A 13,884-nucleotide genomic window follows, 5' to 3' on the forward strand; every position below is an offset into this window, starting at 1 on the left:
TGCACTGCCTCTCGCCACTCTTAGAAAAGACCTCATGGGAAACGTAGTCTGACGTGAAAGCCCCACTCCTGGAGGAGGACTGGGTGTCTGAGCAATCTGAACCACAAGACCAAGGAGGCACCGCAGCACTTCCAAGCTGGATGAGCAGGGGTTTTGCCTGACATGTTTCAGGATTTGATCAGTTCTAGTCTCCTTCCTGGATTGCTCCTTATCATTCCAGCCTCCCAAGTCACTGAGTCATCCCATGGCTGCAGGTATGTTCTCACAAGCAAGTACATACCAGCTGGCTTTTGCAGTCTTCCTCCTTCACCTCCCAAGTTACCCTCTAGGACAGTGGTTCCCAACCTGGGGTCTGTGGACCCCTGGGGGCCTGCGAGGGTATTGCAGAGAGTCAGTGAAAAAATAAGATCTATAAAAACGATTATAGAAAATAAGTTTTCAATCAGTTGCAAAGTTGCAATACCCAATTATTATCTTTAAATTAAATCTCTTCCAATATGTTATTTATTGCTGACTGAAGTTTCCTTTTTCATTGGCTGAAGTGTATGTAGCAGCTAAAATTGGCTTTGGCAGGGATCCGCGACTAGTCAGGGGAGCGATTGGGGTCAGGGAAGAATTTGGGGGCCCACACTGGTGAAAAGGTTGGGAACCACTGCTCTAGAGATCAACCACATGAAATTCAATAAAAACAATTGCAAAGTACTTCACTTAGGCCGTGTCTACACTTGGCCAAAATTTCAAAGGGGCCATGCTAATGGCCAAGTAGGAGAATACGAATGAGGCGCTGAAATGAATATTCAGCGCCTCATTAGCATGGTGCCTGCCGTGGCACTTCGGAAGTGCCACATTTCGATCGTGTGCTGCTCGTGTACGTCGAAAGGACCCCGCAAAAGTCTAAATCCCCTTATTCCTATCAGTGAGCCGCATATGATCGAAACGCAACCAGCAGCATGCTAAGGAGGTGCTGAATATTCATTTCAGCACCTCATTACTATCGTCTGATTTGGCCATTAGCGTGGCCCTTCTGAAATTTTGGCCGAGTGTAGACACGGCCTTAGGCTGCGTCTGCACTAGCATTCCTCTTTTGAAAGAGGCATGCAAATGAGGGAAATTGAAAATGTAAATGAGGCACAGATTTACTTATCTGGCATCTCATTTGCATATTGTTCTTTAGAAAGAGTTTCTTTCAAAATAAAAAAAGCAATGTAGATGCGGCTCTCTTGAAAATAAACCCTGTTTTTGAAGGAACAATAGTCCTATTTTTTTTTTCTTTTAGGAATAAGGTTTCCTCTGAAAACAGGGTTTATTTTTGAAAGAGCCACATCTACACTGCTTTTCTTCTTTCAAAAAAAGCTCTTTCAAAAGAAGAATATGCAAATGAGGTGTCAGATATGTAAATATATGCCTCATTTGCATTTTTGATTTCCTTCATTTGCATGCCTCTTTTGAAAGAGGAATGCTCGTGTAGAGACAGCCTTAGTGAGGAAAAGTCAGAGGCGGAACTACAAAATGAGCAACAACAGCCGGGAATAATAGCGCATCACAAGCTGAATATGAGCCAACGCTGCAATGCCCTTCAAACGGGGCAGTGTCCTTGGGGATGTATTGACAGCAGTGTGGTGCTTAAGACACCGGAGGTGGTAGTCCTCATCTCTCCGCTGGAGTCTCATGTCCCATTCTGGGCACCACCCTTGCAAAAAGATGTGGACAAATTGGGGAGAGACCAGCCAAAAGTTTGGGAAGATCTGAAGGGTCAAAGATAACTGGGCTGGTAAGCTGAGGAGGCGTCTGACAAAAGCGTTCTGGTAGGGGCAGTTAGACAGAGAACGGGGACCAGTTGTTCTCCATGGTCTACTGGAGGAAGGACAAGAAGGCTTAACCCTCAGTAACCAAAAGTTGGCGGTGCTATTAGGAAAAAAATCTCTAGCTCTCAGGAGAGTTCGGCTCTGGAACAGGCTTCCAAAGCGGGTTGCGGAATCCGTCACTAGAAGTGTTCAGCAATCCGTCGGCCAAACGTGTCAGGGCTGGTCTGGGTTTCCATGGTCACAGGGGGCTGGCTTCCAGGACTTCTCGGGGTCTTGTCCAACCCCACATTGCTCTGGTTCTGTCTCCCTCTGTGCTGGCAGGAAGTTGTGCTGCTGGTATTGGTGGAGACAATAAACAGCCTTGCAACGTGTCTGCTTCTCAAACTGCAGCCCCCTGGGGTGGGGACCCAGCTGGGTAGAGCTCTTGCAGTGCTAGAGAAATGCTAAGGGGTAGGAAACACTCAGGTGGAAAAACCCTAGTGCTATAAATTCAGCAGGAGGCGCTCTTCTCTCTGAGCACTTGGAGCACTATTCTTCCTGGAGCCACCGTCTTTCACAATCGTCCTAGGTTCTGCGTGGGCTCCTCCCATCGGACTGTATCCACCCGTTGCCGGTCTCATACTCTGACTGTAAACTCTTGGGGGCACGGGCAGGTTTCTGGTACCTTTGCACCGCACCTTGCACTGTTCAGGTTCCCAGGCTTTACTGCAACACAACTAACAAAGAGCCACCCAGATTCCACCATCTCTGGCCATTTAGATCCCACAGCCAGGCGTTATTTACAATGTCTCCAAATAATTCCATCCTGCCACCCGCGTGAGCTCCTGGTAATTTCAATACCCACCCCATGCTGTCTGGACTGGTGTGTGCACCATTGCTGGGAGCAGTTAGCAGGCTACCCTGTCATACCCCAGAAGTGGCTGCATTTCAGGGGTGGGGAAGCCAGGATCCCTCCGCACAGCTTACAGTCAGTTGTAATTTCGCTGTGCACGTTAGGATCTGCACAGAATATGCTGTGCAAATGCTCATTGTTATTATTACTTTGCTGTCATTGTTACAGCCGGCTGAGTGTCGTATGTGTGGGTTGTTTTGTTTAGCTCCTCTGCTGGCAGCTCCCACACTCCTCCCCTACACACACCTCCCCAGCAGTGTAGCGTGTGGGTGCGGTGTGCGCCTTCGGTTGTAGGATTCTTTGACTGCAAGAAAGGAGTTGAGTCAGAAGCAGGGCGGGAGGCGACAGGTTGAATGTGCATTTGAGCAGGAGGATTGCTTTGAATTGCTGCTTGACTTTAGTTCAAGTAGGGGATAAAAAGTCACACGTCTGTAGGGTCCTCCAGAAACAAGCTGGAACAGAGGGAATTGTTCAGCAGTAAAGGGGTGAAACTTGCAAAAGCAAGCGTGGAGAGAATATTCTTTCAACCAGGGATCTCGGCACCCTCCCAAGCACTCATTTGTCCCTATAGACTCCCTGCTAGGCAGGTCTGTACCCTCTGTCCAGGCCACAATCTTAATTTCACACATGGGGAAACTGAGGCACGGGGCAATGTGAAGTTATTCTGGTCACCTGACAAATCAGCAGCAGAGCCAGTGACAGTATCAGGGTTGTCCTGGGTGCTGTTCATGAGCAGGGCTCTTCCCTGACACATCTGGGAACATCCCCTCTCTGGGAGCTTTGTCAGGCAGTACAGATGTGGTGTCTCTACCACGGAGGTGGTGACAGTCTCATTACAGGAGACTTTCAAATCTAGCTGGTAGGGGGCCAGCCCTGACCCGAGGGCCTCCAGGGTCTCTTCCCTCGATGTGTCTGTAACGCTGAAGAGGTCTTTAAATACTGAGTTGCTGTGAGATTCTAGAGAGCCTATGTATTTCATAGAATCATAGAACAATAGAGCTGGAAGAGACCTAAAAAAGCCACTGAGTCCAGCCCCCTGCCCTAGGCAGGGCCAAACCCATCAGATCAGCCCCGCCAGGGCTTTGTCGAGGCGAGACTTAAACACCTCCAGGGATGGAGGCTCCACTGCTCCCCTGGGTAGATCATTCCAATGCTTCACCACCCTCCTAGTGAAAAAGATTTTCCTAATGTTCAACCTGGACCTTCCCAACAGCAACTTGAGACCATTGTTCCGTGTTCTGCCATCCGTGACCACTGTGAACAGCCTCTCTCCAGCCGCTTTGTGATTGCCCTTCAGTAAGTTGAAGGCTGTTATCAAGTCCCCCCTCAGTCTTCTCTTCTGTAGACTAAACAGTCCCAGTTCCCTCAGCCTTTCTTCATAGATCATATGTTCCAGCCCACTAATTATTTTGGTCACCCTCCGCTGGACCCTCTCCAGTGTATCCACTTCCTTCCTATAATTGGGGGCCCAGAACTGGACACAGGACTCCAGATGCGGCCTCACCAAAGCCAAATAAAGAGGAATAATCACTTCTCTGGATCTACTGGCAACACTCCTCTTGATGCAACCTGATATGCCATTAGCTTTCTTGGCTACAACGACACACTGTTGACTCATGTCCAGCTTCTCGTCCACTACAACTCTCAGCTCCTTTTCTGCAAAACTACTCCCGAGCCAGTCGGACCCCAGCCTGTAACAACGCTTGGGATTCTTCTGGCCCAAGTGCAGGACTCTGCACGTGTCCTTATTGAACCTGCAACACAGCCAGGGACTTCTTCCATTACGTTGCCTGTCCTGTGGAGGCAGGTACGAAGGGAGAGTCCAGAGCTCCAGCCTACGCGGCTGGGAATGTGGGTGCAGGCTTTTGTGCCTGGCGTACGACACACAGGAGCACAACCGGGTTGCTTTGGATGGGTGTGAGAGTCCCAGGGGCAACACAAATACCTTTGTGAAGTCTCCAAACAGACCTGGCATGAACCAGTGTTCTCAGGTGCCTGAGCAGGCTTGGGCTGAGCTGAGTGATGGCGTTGGGAGGGGGCAGGGCATTTTGCTGCGCAGCCCCAAAGAGATGAGAGAGACGAGGTGGCTGAGGCGATCTCTTTTATTGGACCAGCGTTTGGTGGAGGAAGAGCTACACTGTTGAGTTGCACAGAGTTCTTCTGCTGGGCTGGGGAAAGCGACCAGAGTGTCACATCGCCGTCATGAACGACCGTGGGCTCAGTGCCCCTTGGCGTCTGATGCTGCCCTCACTATTTCCTTCCACCTTTCCCTGTCCAGTGCGGCGTGGCTTAGTTTCTGTAGACCAGCTCCGCGTCAATCTACTACATCATCTACCCATTCCCTGTGGGGTCTGCCTCTCCTATTCCAACCATCCATTATATCGAATACCAGGGGCTTGACTTTTTGCTTGTCATTTGTTTTGCAAATATGCCCGAATAGGTGTAGCTTCCATTGTATAACCTGCAGCAGGTTCTCTTTCGGCTGTATCTTCCTATAGAATTCCTCATTGGTGACCTTCTGCATCCATCCTATTCTCAGGATCCGTCTACAACAACTCCTCTTGAATGCCAATGTCCTTCTCTTTGAATCTTTCGTTATCACCCATGTCTCACATCCCTACACCATGCTGCTGAATACACGTTTTCAAGATGCCCAGCTTCATTCCTAAGCTAAGGGCTTTGCTTTTCCAGATCTTATCCATCACCTTCAAACTCGCTCTTGCTTTCGCTATTCTAGTCGCTATTTCCTTCTTACAGTCTAGATCATACGTTATGTTGCTCCCGAGGTGTGTGAGCTTCTCTATATGTTCTCTAGTTCAATCCCATCTACGCTGATCTTCCTCCCTATTTCCTTATCTCCAAATGCCATTGGTTTTGTTTTATTGATGTTTGTAATCAGTCCGTGCCATTTCCCTTGCTCGTTTAGCACCTGCACCGTTTTCGCTAGCTTCTCCTCATCTTTCTCAATGATAACTATATCATCCACACACTTCAAGTTTCGGAGGGGTAGCCGTGTTAGTCTGGATCTGTAACTGCAACGAAGGGTCCCGTGGCACCTTATAGACTAACAGAAAAGTTTTGAGCATGAGCTTTCGTGAGCACAGACTCACTTCATCAGATGCTGGTCTTGGAAATCTGCTGGGCCAGGTATAAATAAGCCCCACCCTTGCTCTGGCATATTTATACCTGGCCCTGCAGATTTCCAAGACCAGCATCTGATGAAGTGAGTCTGTGCTCACGAAAGCTCATGCTCAAAACTTTTCTGTTAGTCTATAAGGTGCCACAGGACCCTTCGTTGCTGTTACACTTCAAGTTGTTAATTCTTATCCCATGCATCAATATCCCTTCTGCCTCTTCCTTGATCTTGTCCATCGCTCTCTCTAGATGTGTGATGAAGATACTCGGCGATATCAGATCTCCTTGTCTCGTTCCTCTGCTGGTTCCAAACCGACTTCCCAACTCTCTGCACGTTCTCACTGCTGCCTCCACATTGTCGCTGTCAATACCCTTCAACAACTGTATCCATCTGCTATCCACTCTGTACGACTCCAGCACCGCCCAAGTCACTTTCTGATCTACACTGTCAAATGTCTTTTGAAAATTGACGAAGCAAGTGTAGTTCTTATTCTTTCATCGAGCTTTCTCTGCTATCCATCCTAGTGCCAACATCTGCTGTATGGTTCTTTGTCACTCATCTGATCAACCTTCCTCGTTCATCTCGTCTTGGGAGGGAGCCCCAAGCTTTGTGGCAGAGTTGGAGCGTCACAGCTGGGCACGAACCAGGAACAGGGTGTTCAGCCTAAGGAGTTAATACGTGTTTGCAAGAAATGATACACAATAAAATGGGCAATCCACACCTCTGCAGGTGGTGTCTGACAGTCCCTTGTAATAAACCATGAACCAGAATCTCTCCTTGGTTTTGACCTACACTAGAGAGTTAGGTCACATAAGGCAGCTTATGTCTGCCTAACTATGTCAGGGGCTACATTACCACCTTGCTCCCGTACGGGTAAGTGCCATATTACACCAACATCACAGCAGCTCCCCCAGAGGCACAGGGCTTGTGCTGGTGTAGTTAGGGCCAGCACTATAACGAGGCCAGAGCAAGTGGGCCACTCACCCCACATGCAGCATAATCAGGCACAGAGCTTCAGTGAGTTGCAGCCCCCCCCTCCCCCCAGATTAGCTTTGCTGGCCCCTACCCCAGCCTGGGCAAGCAGCTGCTGCTAGCTAAGGGATTAATCCTCTTTCCCATGCTGCAGAGCTCTGCCCCGCTGCAGGAGGGGGCTGGACTTCCCAGTCCTATTCTGCTGCAGGCTCCATGTCCATCGTTTGTTAAGAATCACACTTGATTGATGGATTGTTATGTTTAATGATCTGTGTAAAATATGTTCCTAAGGTTGAAGATACATTTTTGTTCTATTGCTGTACTAGTTAGTAATTTTTGTGGATTTTTTCCTGGGTGAAGATAAATAAAAACGAGCGAACCAGAGACATGTTTAATTTGGAGGAGAGGGAGCGCAGAGAGACTATTTTGCAAAAATACCCCATGACAGCCCTGGTTAGGGTGGTGCAGAGCCTGTGTAGACATTGCCTTTCTTTTCCCAGCTGCCGGCTGTCATTCTTCTCTGTTGGAGCTGTGAGCTTCAGAAAAAATCCTGCTTCCAGCTGGGCTGCTCCTGGGTCTCTGCTTTAAGCTGGTCTGTGACCCAAACTCCCGACTTGGGTTGTGACCCACCTGAGTTGTGCTCTGCTACCCCTTGTGGTCCCCATTGGGAGCTTGGCTGCTGACTGGACTCTGGGGATGGATCTCTCCACCAGAAGCAAGAAGCCCTATCTGGCTGCTTCTGCTCCTGGTTCAGGATGGAAAGATGAAGAACCCCAGGGGGTAGGTGGACTCCGAGCGGGAGCTGCATGGACGTGAGAGTCTTGCCTCCATCTTCCACCATGCCCCTCTTCAGTTGGTGGGAGTCTTCTGGCGAGAACACACACCACCAACCCAAGGAGGGCTGTGTGGACATCAGCCCCCACAGTGGTCACTGGGATGGTGGCACACCCATGTCAACTTGGAGCAATTGCCTGGTTTCACTGCACAGCTGTGATAAGTGTAGTACCCAGAGGCGCTGAGACCTCATCTGGGGTAGGTGAAGTCTCTGCTCTACAGCCTCAGCTGAGAGCCAGCTGGCCTTTGGCTCAGGTGGTAGAGGGTGGGGCTTTAGACCCTGTGCTTGCAGGTTCTATCCCTGGGGCCAGCAACCCAGGTCTGCTGGCATTACATATAGACATGGAGGTGCGCATCTCAGAGCTGGAAGGAGAACCTCAGGAGGTCATCAAGTCCAGTCCCCTGCCCCCTTGGCAGGATCAAGCACCATCCCATTTGCCCCAGATCCTCAACTGGGCCCCTCAAGGGTTGGGCTCACAGCCCTGAGTTTAGCAGGCCAATGCTGAAACCACTGAGCTATCCCACCCCAGGCTGAGGCAATAAGTCGGGGAAGGACCTGTGGCTCTTAAGAGGTGTGTGATGGGGGGCAGAGGGAGGGCGTTGATTGTTGTGTCGGGAGAGATGTGCCTGCAGGTTTTATATCTGTTCTGTCAGGGTCTGTTGCAGGGGCCAGATCCTGCCCACCAAGCCTTATAACCCGGCCAACGGCCTGCCCCAGAGGGACCCCCAGCCGGCTGCAACCTGAGGATGCTCAAAATGGCTCAGGGCTCCCTCTAAGCAGGGGATGAAGACGACTTTATGCACTGCTCCCGCCCCCAGCCTAATCATCGCAGCTCCCATTGGCTGGTTCCCAGCCAATGGGAGCTGCGGTGATTAGGCTGGGGGCGGGAGCAGTGCACAGAGCTCCCCCCGAGGTGCATGGCACGTCTGGAGCAGATGCGGGTTGCCGCAGACAGCGAGGCTGCCTGGGGATCCTTCCGGGAGCTGCCTAGTTGAGCATCTCCAGCCCAGACTCTGCCTGTGTCACCCAGCCCCTCCTGCTCCGCAACTCCCTGCCTCGGGTCAAACCCTCTGAACCCCCCATTCCCCTCCGCCTCAGCTCACCTGCCCTGCCCGGCCTCTGCACTGCTCCTGCTCTCTCCCCCAGGTCACAACCTCCCTCCCCGACCCCCCACTCCCCTCTCCTGCACCCCTGAGCCCTCCCCGAGCTCCCTTCTGCACCCAACCTCTGTCCCAGGCCCCACACCTGCTCCATAGAAAAGTGCAGCTTCCGACCACTTATCCACCCTCCACCCCCGCACATCTCAGGAGTAGCGTCTTGTGCGCCAGGTGCTGGATAAGCTCAGAAATAAACGTGGCCCCTGCCCTGCAGAGCCCAGGGGTTGTACCCCTGCTGGCGGTCAGTGGGGTGGGCACGCACAGGCATTCATGCTCCTGGAGCAAAGAACTTTAATTTAGGTAGAAGTGGAGCTATTTCTCCAGCGCCCTGGAGCGAACGGTGATTTTGTGGGGAAAGAATTCACGCAAGAAACAACGAGAAGTCCTGCGGCGCCTTACAGACAAACAGAGTTTTTTGGAGCATGTGTTTTCAGGTGCAAAGACCCGCTTTGTCAGATAAATCTGTAGTGACTCCTGCACCAAGCTCCAGTGGTCACAGGGTCGAGTCTACCTGTTGGTGCTTGCACGTGTTATACATACCCTCCCGCAGACAGTACAAAGCATGTCTGTGCCCACAAGAGCTTATGCTCCAAAAAATCTCTCGTAGTCGTATCTATGTAGTCTGGAAGGTGCCACAGAACTTCCTGTTGTTTTTGAAGATACCGACTAACACGGCCACCCCTCTGATACTTATCATGCAGGAAAGACTCAAGGTAAATGCTCCGGCTTGGTGCAAGCGAAAAGCACTACCAGGTTGTACTACCAGCCTTCAACTTCCTGAAGGGGAGCTCTAAAGAGGAGGGTGAGAAACTGTTCTTACTGGTGTCAGATGGCAGAACAAGGAGTAATGGTCAGAAGTTGAAGAGGCAGAGGTGTAGGTTAGATATTGGGAAAAACTTCTTCACCAGGAGGGAGGTGAAGCACTGGAATGCGTTGCCTAGAGAGGTGGTGGATTCTCCATCCCTAGAGGTTTTTAAGTCCCGGCTGGACAAGGTCCTGGCTGGGATGACTTAGTGGGGGTTGATCCTGCTTGAAGCAGGGGGCTGGACTAGACGACCTCCTGAAGTCTCTTCCAGCCCTGTGATTCTGTGATTCTGTTGCGTCCTCAGCAGACAACCCAGGAATCCTCAGCCTCGGTCCCCAGGTTACAAGCGCCTCATTTTGTAAACCCCTCTGGCAGTTAAATCAGAAAGGCCGGGGAAGTGCGGGCACTGTACCACGCTGCCACCTGTCTCAAGGTTGTAGCAGCTCAGTATGTGGTGCAGTGAGGTGCACTTTTACTCTGCAGACCTAGTATCGGAGGGGTAGCCATGTTAGTCTGGATCTGTAACAGCAACGAAGGGTCCTGTGGCACCTTATAGACTAACAGAAAAGTTTTGAGCATGAGCTTTCGTGAGCACAGACTCACTTCATCAGATGCTGGTCAGACGCTACCCCCAGAGTTCTGAGCATGGGCCTGCAGACGCTCAGAGGTCCCTGGAATTTGGACCCCCCACCAAAGAAGTCTTTAATAGCCCAGGAAGCAATATTACCTTGCAGACAGAAAGGGCTCGTTTGGATTGAGTGTCTGAAAATTAGCATTTTAATAAAGCCTGTCTCTGCACATTGCACAGTGGGTATTAAATAACAATGTTGAGTCTACAAAGTCAGAGAGAGTATAGCAAGCAGAGCGGCCGGAAGCGCACTGCGCCCTTTGAGCTAAAGGGGGAGGTGTTTATTTCTCCCCATCAGGAACAGGGAGAACCACTAGAAATTCCCATGGCCCATCCTGAAGGGTTCGCCGGTCTGTTCCCCACTTCCAGGATGTCCCCTCGGCTTGTCAGAGTTGTGCTCTCACCCCCCTCGCAATCCCTGCTGACTGGGGGAAGCAAAACCTCTGAAATTCTCCCTGGGTATTTTCAATGAGTCAGTGAATGAAATTCACGAGCTCTGATCAAACAACCGGGATGTGAGCAGGCGGAGATGCTTTGGGGCGGGCTTGGCTTCTCGGGGCTTAAAGTGAAGCTGTCTGTGGGTTTCACTACTATGCAGGACTTTAAATCGCGGTTCACTGGCACAGCCCTGGGTTCGGATAGTCGGTTTTCTGAGCCGTTGGGGGGCTGGAGAGTGAGGTGGGGGAGGGGCATGGGCCAGAGCTGGTAGATCTGCTTGAACGTGGGTCTCGGAGTTCATTATAAACTCAGAGAGGGGCTGTCGAAGGATCCCCTATGGTGCATGGGCACCGCCAGGAGAGAGGGCCCCACACCAGTCCCCGGGCTGAACTCCCAGGAGCTGGGAGATTGCAATTCCAAAGCTAAACTCTCCCAAAGTTTGAGATGTCCAGATGAGACACTCCCCCCCTGGCCGCACCCCCTTCCCTGGTGCGGAATAGTGTCGATAACCCTTCAGATGGTCTGGTGTGAAGCCGGGTCCAGGGTCTGGCTCTGTTGTGAGGGCATTGAAATGGTGTGGACAGTGGGGGACCTGAGAGCCACTAAACCAAAGGATAAACCCCGGCTGTGATGGAAACCCCCACCAGTGCCGGGCCCTGCCTGGTCGGTTGCCCCCTCGACCCCAGGATAAAGGGGAAATGGGACTCGTGCACACCCTGCATATTCACTCCCACACACCTCCCCGCCCATGAGTGGAACCCGCACACACCCTGCGTGCTCAGCGTGCACCTCCCCGCACACGAGTGGAGCCCACACACACCCTGCGTGCTCAGCGTGCACCTCCCCGCACACGAGTGGAACCCGCACACACCCTGCGTGCTCAGCGTGCACCTCCCCGCACACGAGTGGAGCCCGCACACACCCTGCGTACTCAGCGTGCACCTCCCCGCCCATGAGTGGAACCCGCACACACCCTGCGTGCTCAGCGTGCACCTCCCCGCACACGAGTGGAACCCACACACACCCTGTGTGCTCAGTGTGCACCTACCTGCACACGAGTGGAGCCCGCACACACCCTGGATGAGAAGCTGGACATGAGTCACACAGGGCACACACCCTGCATGCACACCCACGTGTACATACTCAGTATACATGTACCCGTGTGCACAGACAATACACACATCCCCGGCGCATGCACTCTGTATGTAATGAGTCACACTCACAAATGTTCCCCTGCCTCCATGCTCAGTGTGCGCCGCATGAACCCCTGCAAGTTGTTCCGGGTCCCAGCCGTGGGGGCCCCCCTGCTCCGACACACCCCCTTTGCTTTCCCCCAGCACAAAACTAGTCTCAGGTCCTTTCAGGCTCCCCCCCCGACCCAATCACCCCATCTCCTCCAGGTACCAGCCCCCCCGCCCTGTCACAGATGCTTCCTGGCTCTGAAGTAACCAGCCCTCTGCCTTTCTGCAGGTCTCTCCTTCTACACCCGAGTGCTTGAAAACTGCGAGGGGGAGGCCAGGTTCGATGAGGTAAGAGGCGCGTTCGGCCGGTCGACTGACTTTGCACGGGGCAGGGTGCAGGCGAGGGGTTTCTGTGTTGATCAGTCTCTTCCTGCACACGCTCTGACCTCCTCTGATAAGCCCCCGCCATCTCACTAAGAATAAAGATTGAGGCATGAAGCTGTCACTAGTTCATACTTGTGTGCACAGTGGCATCCACAGCTGCCATGAGCCGGGAGGGAAAGGTGGGGGGCAGGGCCAAGAGCAGAACGGGCGGGGCCAAGAGCAGTAGGGGCGGGGCTCAGAGCAGTCAGCTGTTAGCACCATCTGGACTGTGACACCGGGTCCCCCCCCTCCACTCTCTCACAGCCGCTTGGCATTTCAAAGGGGCCCAGGGACAACCGTCCTCTTTGCCCTCTTGTTGGTGGGCCTATGCGTACGCACTTGGTTAAGTGACTTGCCCAAGGCCACAGAGGGAGTCAGTGGCGGGACCAGGACAAGACCTGAGAAGTTGCTGGGTCACAACCCCCTGCTTGTAAGTGCCAGGCAACACACCCCCTTTGATCAGGTAGATCTGTGGTCGCCACATCCTCCCTTTCCAAGCCTCGGGGTGTTACAGGGCTGGTGTTGCTCAGAAGGCAGCATGTGAGCTGTCAGGGGTCAGCTGCGTTGCCAAAGTGAAGTCCCTCTGGTCACTGCAGGGCGAAGTCCCAAAATCTGCTCTTAAAGCAGAATCCCTGGGAGGAAACCATGTAGGCTAAGGGGATGCAAATGGCTCTGGATCCGAAATGAGGCAATTTAGTAGAATTCTGGTAATGAGCATTCGTGGAGCAGCCCACTTCCCCAGAGGTTCTGTAACTTACATACAAAGGCCCTTCCCCACTCCCAAAGGGAGCCTGCCTGCTCTGAGACGGGACAGGGCAGCTGTCCAACGATGCAGAGCGACACTTCCTAGTTGCAGATGGTGCCATAGGTATGCACGGTGCGGGACGAACCCGCCATAAGAGCCACACCCCAGCCCTGGGACTCTTCTGCTGTCAGCTGCAGGACAGCACTGGACAGAACTGGAGAAGGGTCAGGCATGGGCTGGTAAGGAAGGCCAAAGAGCCTAAAGGGAAAAGATGGCAAGAGAAGCTTCTTATATATGGTGTAATACTCCTCAGCAATGTGTGTCCTGGCCCCATCCAGCACCTAGCCTGTGCAGCAGATAACGGTCTACTACTGCTACCAGCTAATGGACTTATTCCTTAGACTCGGGTTCTGATGGCGCTGGAATTCAGCCCTGCCGATGACCTGCTCTGGGCCCAGGCGAGGGGGCCTTACGCGCACTGCTAGCTGTTTCCTTTGTGGTGCTTGGAGGGCAGGCTGGGGCGGGAGGGAGGCGCCCAGGGGCGGCTAGCAGCCAGAGAGGGTTTGGAGAAGGAGCAGGAGCAGGAGCAGGAGCCCCATGGCATAGCCTCCAAGGCCAGGAAGAGCAGAACACCACCGTTCCCAATAGAGATCACAGGGGGCGTTTTCAGGGGTGAATTGCAATATCCCAAAATGATACTGAGCCAGGACACCCGAGTGTCACCCTCAGCTCCCAGTAGAGCATCACGGGGCCTTGAAGGAGGTCAGGGCCTTAGCACCGTCTCGAACCCAGCGCCCCCGGGTGGTGGCTCACTGACTCGGAAGAGGAACAGCAGGGAATGGCTAACCCCCCTGCACTGCAGGTGCT

General features: G+C 52.7%; 1 protein-coding gene across 6 annotated transcripts in view; it reads left to right on the forward strand.

Moving 5' to 3' along the window:
* The window catches only part of OTOF (otoferlin), a 272,506-nt gene that overhangs the window by 12,130 nt on the left and 246,492 nt on the right, over window positions 1-13,884 (forward strand). For all 6 annotated transcript variants that reach the window (XM_074989057.1, XM_074989051.1, XM_074989049.1 and 3 more), the window contains exon 2: window positions 12,139-12,197. In XM_074989057.1, the coding sequence (XP_074845158.1) occupies window positions 12,139-12,197 (59 nt within the window). The remainder of the gene's footprint in view (window positions 1-12,138; window positions 12,198-13,884) is intronic.

The sequence above is a fragment of the Carettochelys insculpta genome, chromosome 3 (assembly GCF_033958435.1).
Source record: "Carettochelys insculpta isolate YL-2023 chromosome 3, ASM3395843v1, whole genome shotgun sequence".
NCBI lineage: Eukaryota > Metazoa > Chordata > Testudines > Carettochelyidae > Carettochelys > Carettochelys insculpta.